Source organism: Lygodium microphyllum, chromosome 27 (assembly GCF_053477565.2).
Source record: "Lygodium microphyllum isolate KBCC chromosome 27, Lygodium_microphyllum_v1.1.10, whole genome shotgun sequence".
Lineage (NCBI taxonomy): Eukaryota > Viridiplantae > Streptophyta > Polypodiopsida > Schizaeales > Lygodiaceae > Lygodium > Lygodium microphyllum.
The window spans coordinates 16,229,299-16,249,450 of NC_141161.1; the positions used below are offsets into that span (position 1 = coordinate 16,229,299).

At 44.8% G+C, this 20,152-nt stretch overlaps 1 protein-coding gene across 3 annotated transcripts in view; it reads right to left on the reverse strand.

Moving 5' to 3' along the window:
* Window positions 1-15,670, reverse strand: part of LOC148012094 (uncharacterized) — a 94,460-nt gene extending 78,790 nt beyond the window's left edge. For all 3 annotated transcript variants that reach the window (XM_087669051.1, XM_087669050.1, XM_087669052.1), the window contains exon 1: window positions 14,779-15,670. In XM_087669051.1, the coding sequence (XP_087525177.1) occupies window positions 14,779-15,224 (446 nt within the window). In that variant the 5' untranslated portion in view covers window positions 15,225-15,670. The remainder of the gene's footprint in view (window positions 1-14,778) is intronic.
* Between the last annotated feature and the right edge of the window lie 4,482 nt (window positions 15,671-20,152).

Genomic DNA, 20,152 nt, shown 5'->3' on the forward strand with positions numbered 1-20,152 from the left:
GGGCATCCCCCTCACTATCCCCAACTTCACATCTCACATGACCACTCAAAGATAGGGGTTTCCATCCTCAGTTTATGGTGTGTCTTCACACTCTCCTTGGGTTACACCTACGCAGAGATTCTCATCTACTTTCCATGCTCCCGTCCCACCTCCTTGGGTTCCTCATGTGGCTACCATGCTCATGCCTAGTCAACCTATCCCTACCTATGGATCCACCTTGCACACTACCCGCATGCCTGGTGGGCACTCTGGGGCCCATTCCCAAGTGTACTCCACTCCCGCATCCTACCCACACTAAACTTTTTCACACTATCCATTTCCAAGCACTACCACTCTTGTTGCAATGGCCAAGAATGCCTTCACGGATAAGACACATTTTAACGGGTCAAATTTCACCACTTGGTCTAATTTCATGCAACAAGTGCTTGAGTCTCAAGGTCTTTGGGACCTCGTCATTGGTCTAGAGCCTATGCCGGACCCTCAACTAGCTCACCCTAATTACATCCGTCAATGGAGAGCCCGCAATGCCACAGCCAATGTTGAGCTGATGCAAGGATTGCTTCCTAAGTTTCACTCTCAGTTGCAGCACTTTCCACTTGCGTCAAAGCATTGGAGTCACCTTCTCGACCGTTATGCGGCTCGTGATCGTACTCAGCGCATCAATCTCGACTTTGAGCTTCAAGGGTTCTCTATTAAGGAATGGGATGATCTGAAAGTCAAGCTGGTTGAATATCGACGGTTACTTGCCAAGTTTGCCACTACTGACTCTCCAAAGTCAGATGACGATCAAGTTACATTCTTCTTGAATAAGTTGCCCGAAAAATACTTTAATTTCATTCAACACATCATCTCCCAACCTTGATTGCCAACCTTCTACAAGTTTGAGTGCCAATTCTAGCGTTACGCGAGGCGAGGCTGCATGATCAAGTCAATAAGAAATCCTCATCACAGCCTTATTCAGAGCAGAGGGGGTTGGTTGCCTCTTCTTCGGGAGGGAAAACCACCAGTGGCAAGAACTCGCAAGATGTGAAGGCAAGCCAATCAAAGGGTGACTCCTCTTTCTCAAATGGAACCAAAGAATCTAGACCTATTTAGCAGCAACTCCCTAAGAAAAACCGAGTTTGCACACTCTAGAGAGCAGGCCATGTGGATGAGAAGGGTCGCTCCAAGGCCCAAGGTCTTCCACCTAAAAAGCCTCTACAGACCGCTGCAACTGCACAGTCTAGTGGGGCTACGCCTTCCGCTCCTGCTTCATCTGCTTCTTTAGCACCCACCGTTGTTATTGGACATGTGGCTCAAATACAGCCTCAAAAGCCCATCTCTTTCACTACCCCTGAGGGGACTGGTTGATTGGTCTACAAGTTCCGATCTCCCATTGCACTTCATGCATCTATCTCACCTTCCTCCCATCTCGTCAGGCGTTCCCTTGGCAAAGCCCTACTACTAGACGTACGCGATGGTGGCCACCTTCTTAGACTAGTATGTCTCTAGGTCCTTTCGAATACCCTAGGTCAGTCTAGCATTCATTTTTCGCACTCTTAGAGTCGGTCCCATAGGATTTTATTATCCTTAGCTTTTCCATTCTTTTGACTTCCATTGCATTTACTCACACACATACACATTCATTGCATTTATTTTGAGTTAGATTTCCTTTCTGTTATGATTTTCTTTGGAGCATCTCACCACTAACCTCTATGTTTGCAGATTCTCATCTCTTTTGCAGGATTTTGTCTTTCCGTGTAGGACTCACTTGCAGATTGCTTTGGTCCTACCTAGGCTAGAGATATGGGGATGCCCAGCGTTCCTTTCACGGTTTCATCATTCTAGGCGTGCTTGCTCTTCTTCCAGCATGGCAATCTCCCCTTCCGAGTCGGATGGTGCAGCATAGCTCTTAATGCTATCATGGTGGTGACTTCTACCTTGCTCTTCTAGCAGGGTGCTTCATTCGCTTCATCTTCTTTCATTCCTTATGGTTCTCGGCACCATATGAAGACCAACATCATGCTCCTCTTCCTTCTTTGGCATCTACATCCAGGTTGAGAGGGGGTTCCTACCCTTCTTGGTATTCTACAGGCTTCAACACTTTGACTTCGACATCAGCTTTTCCCCCTGTTGTATCTTAACTTTTGCATTGCATGATTTCATCATCTTTGTACTAGGGCGCTTGGGCAAGCGAGCAATTTTCCCATGACGGACACTGTCCAAGTGACACTTGCTGCATGAGCATTCTTCAACATGTAGCATACTTTGCATCTCGTTGTGCAAAGCACCACTTGAGCAGACCCTAAGCTGTTTCCATCGACAATAGATGTCACCACACCACCATCCTTCTTCATCACATGGATACCTCATCACCCATTTTTCCTCATCATCAACACCTTGAGTGGATGGGTTAGCTTGTACTGTTTTGTGATGTGTTGGGTATACCCTCCCTACTCCCGTCTTCTGGGTTACTATTACTCAATCGGCCGCATCCCATAAAATTTACCTCACTTATTTTTTTGTTTTTTAAAGTTCCATGGAGTTTCATCCACATTTGTAGGTCTTGGTAGGCCACTAGGCAGCCGACATGCAGCCTTTGTCCAATGCCTTGGAAGCTTTGGGGTGGGACCCCTTGGGGTAAATAAACATCACAGCAATTGGCCTAACCTTTGGACTCAGGTTTGGGCCTGAGAGGGGGTACTGAGCTAAAATATGCACAACTTGCTGATTAGCCTCTTAAACAACCTCAAAACACACTCAAAAATGCTCTTTTAGAGCAAAACCCTAAAACGAGGAGCAGTTCGAGAGAGTTCAGTGGAAACCCTAAAACGACGAGCGGTTCGAGAGAGTTCAGTGAAAACCCTAATTTTTGGGGCGCCCTTCCACACCTATAAATAGACAGTCTGCCACCATTTAGCCTAATTCCGTCTGTGCAGGTTTCTCACTCCATGTGCAGATTTCAGCCATCAGCCTCCTCCCATGTGGCTGTCCAGCCTCGAGACTGCTACCACTCCATCCGTGTTTGCTATTACTGCTGGCTGTTAGAGATCAGATCACAGCCAGTGCAGTCGGACAGGCAGCCGCAGTGCACAGTCGGACTGCCACGTGGCAGTCCGAGCTGTGCAAGCAGTCGGCTGCATTTATTGCAGCCGACAGGCAGTTTTCTGGAGCCCTATTTTCCCCTGATTTCTGGCTATAAATAGCCGACATCTCCAGCAGTCTTAGACACTTCTCTGCTCGCAGATTACAGACCGGTGACACGCGCAGATTCCGTCTCTGTTCGTAGATTTCAGACAGGAGACAGTGCAGACTGCAGCGGACTTTGAGGTGAACAGCAGGTTGCATCGTCGAGGTGGAGACACGCAGTCCAACGCACTGCACCCGTGTATATATCTGCATATATTTGTATTCAGCACACTTTATACAGCAGATCTTCATCTTCCACTATCTCTTTCTCTCTCTTCTCTCTCTGCGTTCTCTCTCTCAGTCCTACCCTTCTGCACCGCTGCACTCTGACATGGTATCAGAGCAGTGTTAAAGGGCTGACTGAGCGCAGAATCAACCTGAAGAGGAGTTTCTATCGCGACACAAATTTGCGTTTTTTTGCGTTTGAGGGCAGACAGGAGGGTTGCGCCTTGGAACAAGGCTGAAGCGAGTGTGGGAGCACAGGAAAGGAGTCCAGGTGGTGGATTTGCTGCTGTTTACTGCTGTTTGACGCGGAGGAAGTTTGAGTTTACAGCCTACAAGTGCAGGTTTTGCTTTTTCATCGCCTCCGGAGGGTGAAGAAGTTTCAGGACGCGGAAGAGCCTTAGCAGGCTGAGTTTTCACAGTCAGAGGGGGCTGCTTTTGTGTTTGTGAAGGCATTACAAGTGAAGATGTCTACAGAGATTGACTTGGAGTTCCAGTCGATTATGGACCGGAAGGTGCCTGTCTTACCGGCTCTTCCTACAGATCAGAAGCTCGACGGCGACAACTACCGCATATGGCGCGCCATGATGTTGGCCATCCTTGAGTCTTATGATGTGGGAGCTTTCGCTCAACCGCCAAGACCCACGGACCGCTTATTGTTTCAAGCATTCCAAGCGAGCTCTCATGGCTATCTCTCACCTAGCCGACGCGCCGTCGATCCTACGAATGCAGTGAACTTACCTTGATGCTTGATCAAGTGCCCTCCTCTCTCTCACACTTCGGTAGCTCCACGATTCTTGATGCTAGCTCAAGCATCCTCAAGCCTCCTCCATCTCCAAGCCTCATCCTCCATAGCCGCGCGCGCAAGAGAAAAGAAGAAAGGAGAAGAGGAGAAGGGGAGAGGAGATGATGGAGAGCTTCACCCTCTTGATTCCTCACTCTCTCACACACTCACTCCCTCTCACACACACTCCCTCTCTCAAGAGCACACACAAGCAAGAAGGAGAGAAGAAGAGAGGAAGAAGAAGACTAGTTTTGCCACACCAAAGAATGAGCTCTTCATTCACTTTTCAACTTTATATACAAAACCCTACTTCCCTTTTGGGCGGTCATATTCCCTTTTTCCCTTTTTTTCATGGCCGGTCATAGCCCAGGCCCTGTTTTCCATTATTCTTTTCTCTTCCTTGCTTTCTTTTCACTACCCTTCTATATTTACAAATAGCACGGGTGAGAGCCCGGCACTCTTTTACAAGATTTTAGGGTGCGCTTTTTATGCGCCTTTCCCTTTTTGTGGTTGCCTTGGTCTTTAACGGTTGTCCTTGCGCTTTTGGGCTTTTCTCCTTCTTTTCCTTCCGTCGGGCTACCTTCTTTTCGCCTTTGCCTTGCGTCTTCTCTGCTTTCTTTCGCTCTCGTCGTGTTGGGGTTAACAAATGATTTGGCAGAACTTGTACAGGAGGAGATCGACCGGCCCTCGGTAAGAAATGAGTCCAAACTCTCTTCCGATGCTCGTGCGGAGTTAGCCAAGGCTCAGTCTCATTGGGACAAACTGAATGCTAGGATTCGTTCCTTTCTTTTTCTATCATGTACTACAGACGTGATCGCTCACATCGAGCACTTGACGGTGACTCGGAAGATATGGCTGGAGCTTGATCAAATGTACAATCGAATGACCCTTATGAAGCGGGTTTCTTTGGAGATACAGATGCGGACCTTGTCCGTAAACAAGCCTTCTTCGCTGCGGGAGCACACTAACAAGCTAAGGTAGCTTCAGATGCAGGTTCAGAATGCAAGGAAGCCAATTTCCTCCGAAGACATGGCGATCACACTATTGTCCTAGTTGCCGCCACGATTCGGTACATTCTACTCTGCCCTTATTGCTTCAGGGCGAGAGTCTACTCTTCGGTGGGAAGAGTTGGTTCCTATGGTCTTGGACCAAGAGGAACTGTTAAAGGGACAGAATGCTTCCAAGTCGGAGGTGCTGACAGGTCAAGCCTCTCAGAAGAAGGGGAAGGACCAAAAGAATAAGAAGGGGGATAACAAGTCCAAGAAGGACAAGGACAAGGACAAGGACAAGGACAAAGACTCCACATGCCATATTTGTGGAAAGACTGGCCATTGGAAGAAGGATTGCCCTGACAAAGACAAGAAGGACACCAACAAGAAGGACACAAAGGATTCTGGAGCGGTAGCTGCACCCTCATCAACTGCATTTCTTCATCTAGCTGTCATTGAGGACTCTTCACCAAATGCTTTTGATGCTGCGATGGCGGCTTCCCAAGCTGGAGAGTGGATCGTTGATAGTGGTGCCTCCCGGCACATGACTCCTTCATCAGATGGTGTTGCCCAGTTGCGACCCTCGCGTGGGCAGATTCTCATTGGAGATAGCTCTTCAATATCTATTGCAGGTCGGGGTAAGATGCAGCTTATTCCAGATGGACGAGGTGGTACCCATACCTCGGAGGTTTTGCATGTACCAGGCTTAGGTACCATCTCCTGTCAGTTCATAAGATTTGCTCCCTTGGCCTTTTGGTGGAGTTTGACAGTACCACAATGCGAGTCCTTGATCGTGGATCGAGGAAGGTTCTATCATCCAGATATGAGGAGAACGGCATTTATAAATTGAAGTCTTCCACCGCCCTCTCTACTCTCCTTATTACCTCACAGTCCCAGTCAGAGTTATGGCATGCTCGGTTTGGTCACCTCAACTATGATTATCTTCGGAGGGCGTCACGTGGACAGTTTGTTCGAGGGTTGCCGGATATAGTGGTGAGCCAGCAGCCATGTGTCTCCTGCATTCGGGGGAAGCAGCATAGGGATGCCATTCCCCACACAGCTTCGCGGCGGTCTACTTCACCGATGGAGCTTGTATCTACGGATCTATGTAGCCCTATGAGGAATGAGTCCTTGCGTGGGAGCTCGTACTTCATGCTGATCGTAGATGGCTACAGCAGGATGACATGGGCCTATTTTTTGGCACTAAAGTCAGAAGCTCTCACACTTCAAGGATTGGCTTCTCTTTGAGGAGAACCGATCGGGCCGGAAATTAAAGACCTTGCGATCCGACAAGGGCGGTGAATTTGTTTCTAATGAGTTTGCTCGGTTTTGTGCAGATAAAGGTATTCACCAGGAGTTTGCCAATACCAACACTCCTCAAGAAAATGGCATTCTTGAATGGAAGAACCGCAGTGTAATCGAGATGGCACGCACCATGATGGAACACCGACAGACCCCTCAAGTTTTGTGGGCCGAGGCTGTGGCTACTGCAGTCCACATCCTTAATCAATCCCCTACTTCGGCCGTGGAAGGGATGACCCCGTTTGAGGCTTACTTTGGGACCAAGCCAGATGTTTCTTACTTTAGGGTTTTTGGGTGTGATGCCTATGTTCACATCCCTAAGGCTCACTGTGATAAATTTGAAGCAACTTCCCGAAGACAGGTATTTGTTGGCTACAGCTCCCAGTCCCAAGGCTATCGATTGTATGATCCCGTCAAGCGGGATGTGTACACTAGCCGCAATGTGCGGTTTGTGGAGGTTTCGGCTATATCAACGGGTGAGGAGCATCCCGTTCTTGGAGATCCACGGGAGAGTTGGGCTCCTGCTACAGTTCCACTGGAGCCCGTGCCTTTTGATTATGATTCTGTTTCTGACACAGAGTCTACTGTTCCACCGGTCACCCCTAAGAAGTTACCACCGGTGGATATTCCAAAGTCTTCCGATGATGGAGAGACCCGAGGGGAGGTTCGGCCTCCTCCTCGCTGGGCCCGTGACACACTCCGTGATTCAGGGATCGAGGAGGTTCCTGAGGAGTGGGGACCGCAAGATAGTCCGCGGCGGTCACGGCGGCACCAGGCACATTCTACGAAGCTTGTTTGCTCTAACTATTATTTGATGACCCGTGTTATGCAGGATCGAGAGTCCGCCTCCGTGAAGGAGGCTTTACAGTCCGCACCATGGAAGAAAGCTATGGAAGCTGAGTTGGAGGCTATTGAGAGGAATGGCACTTGGTCTCTCGTGCCCCGCCCCCCGAATAAGAAGGTGATTGGCGTCAAGTGGGTCTTCAAGACCAAATACCTTAGCAATGGTTCTTTGGATAAGCACAAGGCTCGCCTTGTTGCTAAAGGTTTTGCACAACGCCCAGGGATTGATTGTCATGATACTTTTGCCCCCACAGCTCGTATGGCGACCATTAGAGTTGTTCTTGCCTTGGCTGGCCATAGGAGATGGCCTATTTAACAATTGGATGTGAAGTCGGCCTTCCTCAATGGTGATTTGAAGGAGGAGATCTATGTTGAGTAGCCTCCTGGCTTTGGATCTTCAGATGGGAAAGTCTACAGGTTGAAGAAGGCCTTGTATGGCCTCAAGCAGGCTCCGCGTGCATGGAACGAGAAGATTGATTCGTTCCTCCAGTCTCAGTTGGGATATCGGCGTTCCAAGGCCGATCCGCAGCTTTATGTTCACACTTCCGAGGATGGTTGTGTGCTTTTTGTATTATATGTTGATGATTTAATTGTCACAGGTGATGATGCACAGCAGGTCCAAGAGACGAAGTCAGCTTTACATCAGACGTTCGAGATGACGGACTTGGGTCTACTCCATTTCTTTTTGGGCCATGAGATTTATCAGTCTCAGAGGGGGATCTTCATCTCTCAATAGAGATATGTACAAGAGCTCTTGGTGTCTTTTCAGATGGAGGATTGTCGGGCCCTTTCTACTCCTATGGATCCGAACTGGAAGGCCACTTCCTATTCAGCTTCTCCTATGGCGAATGCTTCCCGCTATCGTCAGCTGATTGGGTCCTTGATTTGACTTCTCAACACTAGGGTTGATCTTTGTTTTGTTGTTGGGCTCTTGGCAGGGTTCATGAGTGAACCTAAGACGGTGCATTGGCAGACTGCTCAGAGGATACTTCGGTATTTGAGGGGGACGTCTGATATAGGGATTCATTACCCCGTAGGGACGGATGGTTCAGATCTTGTACTTGCAAGTTGGAGTGACTCGGATTGGGCCGGTGATGTGGACCACAGGTGGTCTACTACAGGTTACTATTTTACCTTGGGTGCAGGTGATATCTCATGGAGTAGCAAGAAGCAGCCCACGGTAGCCCTTTCGTCTACTGAGGCGGAGTATCGGGCCGCGTCTTCCACCACATGAGGCTGTGTGGCTTCGGAGATTATTGGAGGAGCTTGGGTGCCCCCAGACTCGTCCTACTTTGCTGCAATGTGACAATGAGAGTTGCATTGCCTTGGCACGGAACCCTGTTTTTCATGCCCGGACGAAGCACATAGAGATCCAAGGTGGGAGGCATAATGAGAGAAGATCAGCCCATGATATTTCAAACAAAGAGCATGTTTCAAACATTCAACCCTCATCCCATGGTTTTAGGCCACTGACTTTTAGGTAAAACTCTTGGAACAATGAGTCATGGAAGCAACATATTTGGGTAGCCATCTTACAAAATGAAAAAGAATACAATGAAAATATCAATATCACTAATTTCAAAGGGGATAATGCTTCACCTTCAAAATGGGAGGAGTGGCTTGAATTGTACTTCACCTTTTATCTTAGAAGTGAAGAAGCCAAGATTTATTTCGTGGCTCTTCATCTTGAAGGTTATGCCCATACTTGATGGCATTACATACACAAAATTGGGCAAAACTTTCTCACTTGGGAGGAGTCCAAGCAAGAAATGATTGATATTTTTGTTTCTCCTTTGGAAAAAGAAAGGCAGCCAGTGCAGTCGGACAGACAGCCGCAGTGTGCAGTCGGACTACCACGTGACAGTCCGACCTGTGCAGGCAGTCAACTGCATTTATTGCAGCCGATAGGCAATTTTCTGGCGCCCTATTTTCCCCAGATTTCTGGCTATAAATAACCGACATCTCCAGCAGTCTTAGACACTTCTCTGCTCGCAGATTACAAACCGGTGACACGCGCAGATTCCGTCTCTGTTCGCAGATTTCAGACAGGAGACAGTACAGACTGCAGTGGACTTCGAGTGAACAGCAGGTTGCATCATCGAGGTGGAGACACGCAGTCCAGGGCACTGTGCCCGTGTATATATCTGCATATCTTTGTATTCAGCACACTTTATACAGCAGATCTTCATCTTCCACTGTCTCTTTCTCTCTCTGCATTCTCTCTCTCAGTCCTACGCTTCCGCACCACTGCACTCTGACACTGGCGCCTTCATCTGTGTTGACATCAGCTGCTGGTGACATCATCATCTACCGCAATCTGATCATCCAATCATCGCCAGCCACATTAAACACTGTTTCAACCTACTGTTTACAGCAGACTATGCACAGTTTCCAGCCTCTGATCGGCAATACACTACTACATTTACTAGTTTCCAGCCTCCAGACTACTACGTTTTGGTGACCATCCTACTGTCATTCACTATTCAGCACTCCCACACTTCGACTAGTGGTCACAGACTTGGGATCCGTCTTCAGTGGATGTCACACTCCGACATTGCTCTGCCCTTGAGCACATTGTACACTCTTACATTCATTTACAGCATTCAGTCACTTCAGAGTTGTGTTCTCTCTCTCCCTTCTTCTATTTGTGTTTGAGTTTCTATGTTTGGGTTTAGAGTTTTGCCTTTTGTATCTGTGTCTGTCTCTTTGTGTTTCTATCGTGGTCGTACACTCTATGTGTACTCAGTGCAAACCCTAGCAGTTTTCTTCATAGCACTTCCCTAAAACTGCATGCCATCTTACCTAACTACTCAAATGCCCTCCACCTAATGATAACTTGCGCTTGTAGGCATCCCTTCAAATGAAACCCCACGCATTGTGTAGCATGTTTCCCTTTTATATTGAATGGAGCATTCTTGAGGACTCTCTGCTCACCCATGATCTCGAGCATCTACCACATTCCATGTGGTAATTACCCTCTTCTTCCACCATACCTCACCATACTTCTCCATCAGCACCCTTGCCATACAATTATTCTTTGTGAGGATCCTACTATCAATTGTTGCCTCACAAAATTAAAAACATAAGACCCGTGTAAAGAAATGTTGGAACACATAGAAAAATGCTTAGTATAGAACGAACAAAGAGTATAATGTGGAACTCAAGATCTTTAGAGAAATCAGAGAATGAATCAAGAATCAATATTAATCTGCTAAATATGATACAAAGGGGCCTCAAAACTCCATGGCTTGGGGACCAACAATGAGGTGGGTAAGAGTGGTGAAGACGAAGCCGTGCCAGTGCCAGTGCCTACGAAAAGTGACTCATTATTGTACACGTCATTCTCATGTTTGGTATATGGATTCAATTTCCCAAGACTTCTTCTAAGTTCTCTTCTTTGCAGCGTTCTTTTGTGTTTTTTCTCTTTTGTCCTTATGTTCGGGAGTTTATCACAAAATCTATTTATGTTTCCATTGTTGCATCAACTTTTGACATGGTATCAAATTTCAGGATCTTCGCTTTGCATGCTGATTACAGATCTTCCACTTGCTTCTGCTGATCAGGAGACAGTTTGCTGATGCCAATTGTGCTGGTTTCAATAGTATAGAACTCTGTTTGCTGCATTTAATGCAGCACCAGCCTGCGGTTTCAGTTTGCCTCCCACATGTTGCTCAAAACAGCTCCTGACCTGCTGACAACTGCTCAGCCTCTCTGTGTTTTGATCATCTGCTGATTCGTACAGCTCTCGGTGGCATATTCTAGCTTATTTGCTGCAAATTTTTCTGATTACACCTTTGTGGTTTTGAGTGATCAGCTCTTATTCACTATGTGACTATGTGTGAACTCTATTGTGTAGTCAATGCTGTTGGTTGGCTATACTCTCTCTCTCTCTCTCTCTCTCTCTCTCTCTCTCTCTCTCTCTCTCTCTCTCTCTCTCTCTCTCTCTCTCTCTCCCCCCTTTATTTTCTATTCCTATCTTGTCCAGATGGCTCCCCCCTATTGTTCCATTGATGACAAATTATATGGCCTTAATTATCTCACATGAAGTGTTGTTATGGAAGCTTGGTTTGTACAAAAGCAGATATAGTACTTTGTATCTAGCACTTGTGAGTGTTCTAATCCTCTTCCAACTAATTTTGACAAGGACAACTATGAAGAGACTATGCTCACATGGGTTATTGATGATGCCCGTGCATATTCTGCCCTTCTTTGCTATATCTCCAAAGAAGTTCTTCCAATACTCACCTCTTGCAAGACTTCTCTCACCATTTGGCCAAAGCTTCAAATGTTGAACAAGGCTCCTTCGTCTATGCATGTCGTCACTCTTTATGGACAGCTCTAGTTCAAGCCTAAAGATAATATTCAGTCTTTCTTCCTTCGTGTCACACAAGTACAAAACCAACTTCAACACATGCAATCCCTCCTTCTAGAGGCTTATCTTGTGGGGATTGTGATCTCCCTCCAAAGTTTGATGGAATGGCCAATGCTTTGCGTGCTCATAGACATCCTCAACAACCGTTAGTTTTCTACAAATGTCCTTGATGCTACTTGAGCATGAGACGTCTTTGCTTTTATAGGGGAGACTTCCTGAGTAGTCTGGTGGTTCCAATGAGGCCTTTACACCTTCAAAGAGAGATGACAAGAAGAAGTCGAAGGCCGAATGTTATCATTGTGGCAAGAAGTACATTTGCGCAAGTATTGCAAAGAGTTAGCAGCTTCAAGGAAGAAGGAAAAAAAGGAGGAAGGTCTGGACTCCTCCACTTAGTCATCCTCTTTCTCAAACTCCAACTCAAATCCTCCAACCATGGCCTAGGCCAAGGCCTGCAAAGGACCATCTTCTTCAGATCACAAGAAGGGCTTGGCAACCCCTCCTCATTCTACTTTCTAGTATCGGCGATGCGGTCATCCCTCACAACTCTCCAATGCCAAAGAGGGGAGTGTGAGAGAATGGTGAGATGGAGCAAGTGAGCCTCATCTATACAGATATATAGATGCATAGATTCCATGGAGGAATGTGCCCCCTGCATCAATTGAAGTCTAGCAGGTTCAAATCCTAGAGCTAGAATTGACATCCCGGTTCATGATGAATTGTTACTTGACAAAGAGCGGGATTAGCTCCTAGTTTGAGCTCACATGAGGGGACTGAGGGGGCACTTTGGCGGTCTTGGCCAAAGGTGGGGAATCCATGGTCACATGTATTCAAAGGCATTTTTGACAAAATGGTAATATATGCTACTATGAGACATTGTTGACGGACATTGAGACCTATTATGACTCCTCTCTATTTTTTAGGTTCTGGTACGATTAACATCAACATTAGATTCTCTCCGAGGCATCTTGGTGGTGGCTTGATCACCCATTGCTTGGATATCCATGCTACTAGTCGAGTGATTCTTTGTTGCATGGCCTAAGATTAGACTTTATCATTGTATCATATCAAATCACCCGTGATCTGAAAGAGGGTGTTAGCAATCCAGACAACTCACATGTAAGTCTGACCTATACTGAGCATGGCTAGGTTATTTAGGCATTTTATTATGATTATCATGATGATTATTTGGGGCATTTTATATTGGCCGAAATGCCCCTATTTTGGCATTGTTTTCTTCTTTATGTATCTAGCTTCCTTCTCATTCAAACACATCATCACCTACAAGTTCTGTGGAGAGAGGGAACCGGTGCCATTGTCTATGAGCCAATGACTCGCTATTATATGCATCATTCTCATGTTTAGTATATGGATTCCATCTCCCAAGTATTCTTCTAAGACTTAAGTTTGTCAAAGTGCAGCGGTGCGGAAGCGTAGGACAGAGAGAGAGAACGCAGAGAGAAGAGAGAGAAAGAGACAGTGGACGATGAAGATCTGCTGTATAAAGAATGCTGAATACAAAGATATGCAGATATATACACGAGCGCAGTGCGCTGGACTGCATGTCTCCACCTCGACAATGCAACCTGCTGTTCACCTCGAAGTCGGCTGCAGTCTGCACTGTCTGCTGTCTGAAATCTGCAAACAGAGACGGAATCTGCACGTCACCAGTCTGTAATCTGCGAGCAGAGAAGTGTACCAGACTGCTGAGAATGTCGGGTATAAATAGGCGAAAAACCGGGGGAAATAGGGTGCCAGAAATGGCCAGGCGGCTGCATTAAATGCAACCGACTGGCTGCTGCAGGTCGGACTGCCACGTGGCAGTCCGACTGTGCAGTCCGACTGCACCAGACCTGGCCTGCTGCCCTGATCTGATCTGATCTCTAACAAAGTTCTCTTCTTTGTAGTGTCCTTTGTGTTTTTTTCTTTTGTCCTTATGTTCAACAGTTTATTACAGCATCTGTTTATGCTTCCATTGTTGCATCCACTTTTGAAGATAACCTCTCCCTTTCTTCAATTACCACTTGTGCAATCTAGGTTACCTCAAGTTGTCACTGGCCCATGCAACTATGAGGAAGAGGGAAATGCCAATAGTAACAGCAAAATGTTTAATTGTGATAGGTGTTGAAACACAAGGCAAATGATGAATAAAAAGAAAGTGACTACAAATGTTTGGAATCCAATCAAGGTCAATAGAAGAAAGCGCTCAACAAAGTTAGATGCTATATACTATTTGCCCTCTTCTATAACTAGAAGGTTGATAACATTATTGAGTTCTTGTTTTAATTTGTCTAACTTTGCTTGCAACAGTTTTTCTGCTTTGCTTCATTCCCTTCTCTTTAATCAATGAATGCCAATTTCAACTCATCCTCTGTAAATATGAAATAATTCAGTGCACCACTGTGTTGATTCTTCATAATCAATGGGCAACATGCTTCAGCTTTCTTTTCCTAAGATTGTCAAAATTTCGCATCCATAATTGCAATGATACAAATTTCGCATCCATATCAGCTAATTTAGAACAAGAGTTAGACTGAAACGAACATAGACCTGCTAGCTAGGTGACCCATCTCATGGATGTTGGCAATTTCCAATATGCACTGGGCTAGAAACTCCATCCCCTCAATTTACACTATCAAGCATAGCAACTAGTATCATCAGCCAATAGCATGGCAAAGACACAATTCTAAGCAATCAGCAACTTCTAACCTGATCCAAGGTCCCCATTCCCCATGCAATAACTCTCTGATCCAATGACTAGAAGTCCAGTCCCAAAGTTGTATGTGTAAAATGACCACCTGCTGGTGCTAAAATAACTGTAAATACCCGTTACAACTAGGTTGTGAGCCTCCAAACTTTCACCATAGCCTCAACCTCAAGGAGAGTCTTTCCCTTATGTTCAGTGTAAAGCGACCAACCTTAAAAACAGCACAGGCGAAGTATAGTTTGCAATCGAACCCAACGTTCATAGACTGTGACTAAAATAACCTACCCATTATGCCACCTTCTAAAAATAGGTTATGCAATCAAGATTTGAGTTATCATTCCATTCTGAGGGACAGAGCAACGAACTGACAAAATTTAATGAAAGTGTTGCTTACAGCTTTTGACAGCCATCCAGGATAAGGCACTTTAAAGAGCGCAAATCAGCAAGAACTGCAGCCACGTCTTCATCAACTATCCAACATCCAGACAGATCCAGAACCATAGTAGCAGGCATTTGTCTCCTTACAGTGCACAACACCTTCCTGGTAATGGTCCCAACAGATGCTGTCAAACTGAACTTGTTGTGAGCTTGCTCCTCAGCCAAAGTTCCATCTTCCAACTTTGCCATGCTTGAGAGCCTTAATGTATAAGGGACTGACTTTGACAGTGCTCTGAACAATCGACACGAACACAAAGTGAATGTAGCAGTCACAGGATCGGAAATCCGTGCCAAAATGGAGCAGAGGAGAGCGTGCGGCAAGTCGAAGATGTGAGTGCCTCCATCATGGTCTGAATTTGAGGAAGCTTGTGTGAAAGTTTCCGCTGAATCAAACTTCCCCATTGTGTATGCAATATCCTTTACTGGTGGTGAGAATGGCTATGCGGAATGGTGCGATCACAAAAGTCTGCTGTGTGAGATGATGCCTTGCCCTCTGCACAACTTGCCTGTGTATGAGAGGCAGGTAATCGGAGAACGAGCGAGTCTGTATGAAAGAAAAGGCAGAAACCGTCCACCATCCATCCAACGAAGCCTGGATAGCACCTGAATCCGCACAGTTCTTGCACGCAAAAAGACTCATCTGAGGCCAGCTGATGCAACGACGGAATGCTTGGACTAAATCGTTATTGATGCAGGCATCGCGATCCCGTGACCATGACACCCTTACCCTGCTCTACGGTAACCCTAAAACATGCCTGCAGGATCAAACATTGCTGCTACCAACGCATCACGCCGTGTCCTGTCTGATGAGACGAAGCCATTCCTCTGAGAAGTCCCACTAGCGACAAAACTTGCGAAACACGTAATGCTATAAGAAAGCCTTAGTAGGAGTGGCCCACCACACCTAAGTGGCACCCCACGTGTCCTACCACACCTAGGTGGCAGCCCACGTATTTTTGCCCTATTGTTGAAAGGTTATCCAATTGGCAAGGTTGGAAAATCTCTCAACGAACAATACACTAATCGACATGTATGGCAAATGTGACTCTATGATTGAAGGGCAAAAAACATTTGACAAGATTCTAGCTCTAGATGGGGTTTCATGGATTGTATCGATTGACGGATATGCTAAAAATGGGCTCAATGGAGAGAGGTTGTTTCCAACCAATGCAATTGAAATACGTCCCTATGGATTTACCAACTCTAGTTCTCAATATAAAAGCTTGTGGCACTATGGGGGCCTTGGAAATGAGCAAAGATCTACACCTTGAAGCTATACGTTGAAGTATGGAGAAAGGGTTGGGACAAAGAGCTTTATGTGGGAAGCACACTTGTGGATATGTATGTGCAATGCAATTTGCTTGCAAAAGCACCACCCCCATGAAAATGTATTGGAAATGCAATTCCCTCACTAAAGCACACCAAGTTTTCAAGAGCCTGCATGTTCAAAATGTGGTTTCCTAGACTACGCTCATCCCAAGGTATGTTGAATCAAGAAATACTAGATTCTTAAAAATAGATGCAACTAGAATGATTGCCTACAAATGCTATTGCATATGTTTACTGCTTAAAATCTTATGCACCATAGAGATTGTGGAAACAAGCTAAGAACTACACGTTGAAATCGTTCAAAAATGGTTAGAGCAAGAGTTCCATGTCAACCCCACACTAGTAGATATGTATACCAAATGCAACTTGCTTATAGACACAGGATAGCTATTCGATAAACTACAGGTTAAGGATGTTGTGTTGTGGACTATTCTGCTTGTAGGCTATGTTTCAATCCAATGCAACTAGAAGGTGTATCCAGAGATTCTATCACATTCATTCTCTGCTTGAAAGCTTGTGGGACCATTGGAGCCTTGGAAGTGGGTTGGCAATTATATGCAAATATCTAATTGGCAAGATTGGAATTGTTTTTCTCTCAACAAGCAATACATTAGTCGACATGTATGGTAGACATGGCATTATAGCCAAAGGCAAAAAAAATTTGACAAGCTTTTAGCTCGAGATGGGGTTTTATGGACTATATTGATTGAAGGATGTGTTGAAAATGAAGTGTTTCCAACAAATACAATCAGAATATATCCCTATGGATTTATTGATTCTAGTTTTCAATATAAAAACTCGTGGCACTATAGGGGCCTTGGAAGTGCACAACGATCTACACCTTGAAGCGTGCTAAAAGTTCTTTGTAATAGTACTTCTTTGCTTAAATGCTAAAAGGTGCATATTGAAATCATAGGTAGAGAATTTGAGAGAGACCTTTGTAATAACAATATTTTGGTGGAAATTGCTCTTGTGGATATGTGTCTTGAATGTGGTGCACTTGCAAAATCAGAGCATGTATTTAATAGAGTGCTAGATCAATGTATAGACTCATGGTCTCAATTGATTGCTAAATCTGATGAACTTGGCTTTACTGAGGAAGTTTTGAGTTATTTCAAATAGATGTAGTTGGAAGGTGCATACATGGATTTAGCCATTTTTATCCAATGCTTGAGAGCATATGCCACACAAGGTCTTGGGACGAGTTGACAAATCAATGCTCACATTGTAAGAATAGGACTAGATAAGGAGCATGTTATGAGGAATGTGCTTATAAATATGTATGGAAAATATGACTATGTGAAAGATGAATGTAAAATTTTCAATAACTTATTGTTTCAAGATGTTATATCATGGACTGCAATGATAAGGACTTATGGCAAAATTTATGAGGTTAGTATGGCTAAATAATGTTATGAGGGCATGTAAGACTGTACATGAAAGTGCTCAAGGACTTTCTAAACATACTCCTTCTATGACAAATAAAAGATCCCCTTAGAGCAATTGTGTGTCGTGCACATCCCAAGAACATGTGTGGCCTATCCCATGTCCTTCATCTCAAAGCTCCTCTTAAGCTAAGTTTTCAAAGCATCCAACTCATCATGAACTCTCCCAGCAATAAGCATATCATCCACATAGAGTACCAAAATCATAAGGCTACCATCATGAGCCTTCTTAGTGTATAAACACGAATCCATAGGACTATGGCTATATCCCCATGAATGTGTAAAAACATCAAACTTGTGGTACCATTCCCTAGGTGCCGTCTCAAGGCCATGCACGCTCTTGCTCAATAGGTGTTCCCTACATTTTAACTCAAAGCCCTTAGGCTGCTACATATAGATCTCATCATCCAAGTCCCCATGTAGAAAAGCCATCTTTACATCCATCTGATAAAGGTCCAAATCTAGTTGAGCAACCAATGCTAGTACCAAGCATAGGGTCATCATTTTGACCACATGAGAAAAGACTTCATTGAAGTCAACACCATATTCTTGCTTGAAACCCTTAGCTACCAATCTAGCCTTATAAGCAGGCTCGGGGCATCCAGGGATCCTTTTCAACTTGTATACCCACTTGCATGGCAATGCCTTCTTGCCACTAGGCAAAGTAACCAAATCCCAAGTATGGTTAGTCTATAAAGGAGTCAAACTCTGAGTGCATAGCCCTATCCCATGAGAGACTATCATCTATGTGCATGGCCTCAACATAAGAGAGAGGCTTATCACTTGCATTTGTCACCATAACAAAATCCATGGAGGGTGTAAAGCGCTCAGAGGCTAATGTCTAGCTCTAGTAGAATATCTCAAAGCAGGCTAATCCTACACAATAAGTGAGGCATGGGCCATCGGAGTATTAGCTACTGCATGTTGTCTATAATTAGTTGTATGGGAGTAGGAGGCTCCTCTTGAAAGATCACCCTGTGTACCTCAACCACTTGCTTAGGTTGCTTATGCATCTTTTCCTCATAGAAAACAATATCATGGCTGTGGATGACCTTGTGAGCCTATGGATCCTATAAGTGTAGCCCATCTCACATACATCCCCATAACCAAGAAAGATGCATTTCACAAACCTAGTATCCAACTTATTACTCTTGTCCTTGAAAACATGGAAGAATGCCTCACAACCCAAGACACCCAAATGAGCATGTGATGGAGGTTTTCCAATCCATACCCACTCCATACCTCCTTTGGAACCTAACAATCAATAGCAATGCCAGGGACTATTTAATCAAGTGTACAACATTAGTAACTACAGTCCTCAACCCAAAAGTGTTGTGGTAAGCCTGGCTAGCTAAGCATGTTGCAGACTCTCTCCTAAATCGTCTTGTTTATGCATTCAATAATACCATTCTTGTGAGGGGTGTAGGGGGCAATCAATTAATGCTTAATACCTCACTCATCACAAAATTGCTCAAAATCTTTTAAGACATACTCATCCCCATTATCCGATCTTAGACATTTCAACCCATACCTAGACTAGTTCTCAACAAGAGCAAGCCAACACTAAAAGGTAGACAAGACATCTGATTTCTGCTTAATAGGGTAAGCCTAGACCTTGTGTGAGTAATCATCAATGAATGTGACAAAGTACTTCACACCATCTAGCAACCGAAAAGGCATGGGACCATATACATTTGAATGAACAAAAGTCAAAGGCTCACCCATGCACTTAATAACAGAATTCTTATGTGTATTATATGTTTGCCCGCCATATAAACAATGATCACAAGACTCAAAACACTTACAATGTGGGGGTGGAAGATACTACAAACTCATAAGCATTTTCATTCCTTTCAAAGACATGTGCTCAATGTGACAATGCCAAAGAGATATATGTGGAACTGCTACAATTGCTAAAACATGGTTCAGTAACCCAGATATGAGCAAAGGATAGAGGGTACTAGACTTAGCACCACATGCAATAACAAGATTCCCATGGGTAATCTTCCATAAGGAATCACCAAAAGAGACAACATAACCTATATCATCTAAGGTGCCAGCAAAGATAAGACTCTTTGTGAGAGCTAGTACATGACATACATTGTGAAGAGTGAACATGCTACCTAAACCAAAATGCAACTGGATATCACTAATACCAACAATCTCCAATGCCAGGTCATTATCTAAATGGATAGATCTAGTCATACTGCGATAGGAGTAAAACCACTCTCTATGAGGGGTCATATGAAAGGAAGCCCTTGAATATATCAACCAACACTGAGTATATTTTGACAAAGCATTAGTTAGCTATGAAGCTTCCAAAGAAGAAGTACTAAGCAAAGATCATCAGATACATTAGGTTGCACTACATTCATCTCTTCAATCTTCACACTAGACTTACTAGGCACAATGCTGCAATTATCATTCTTGCCATGCACTTTACCGTTTCCCTTTTTCTTGCACTTGTCTTTGCACATTTTATGGCACTGTGGTTGAATATGACATGCTTTTCCAAATAATGATAGGTATGATTGGACTTACGACACGATATTTATT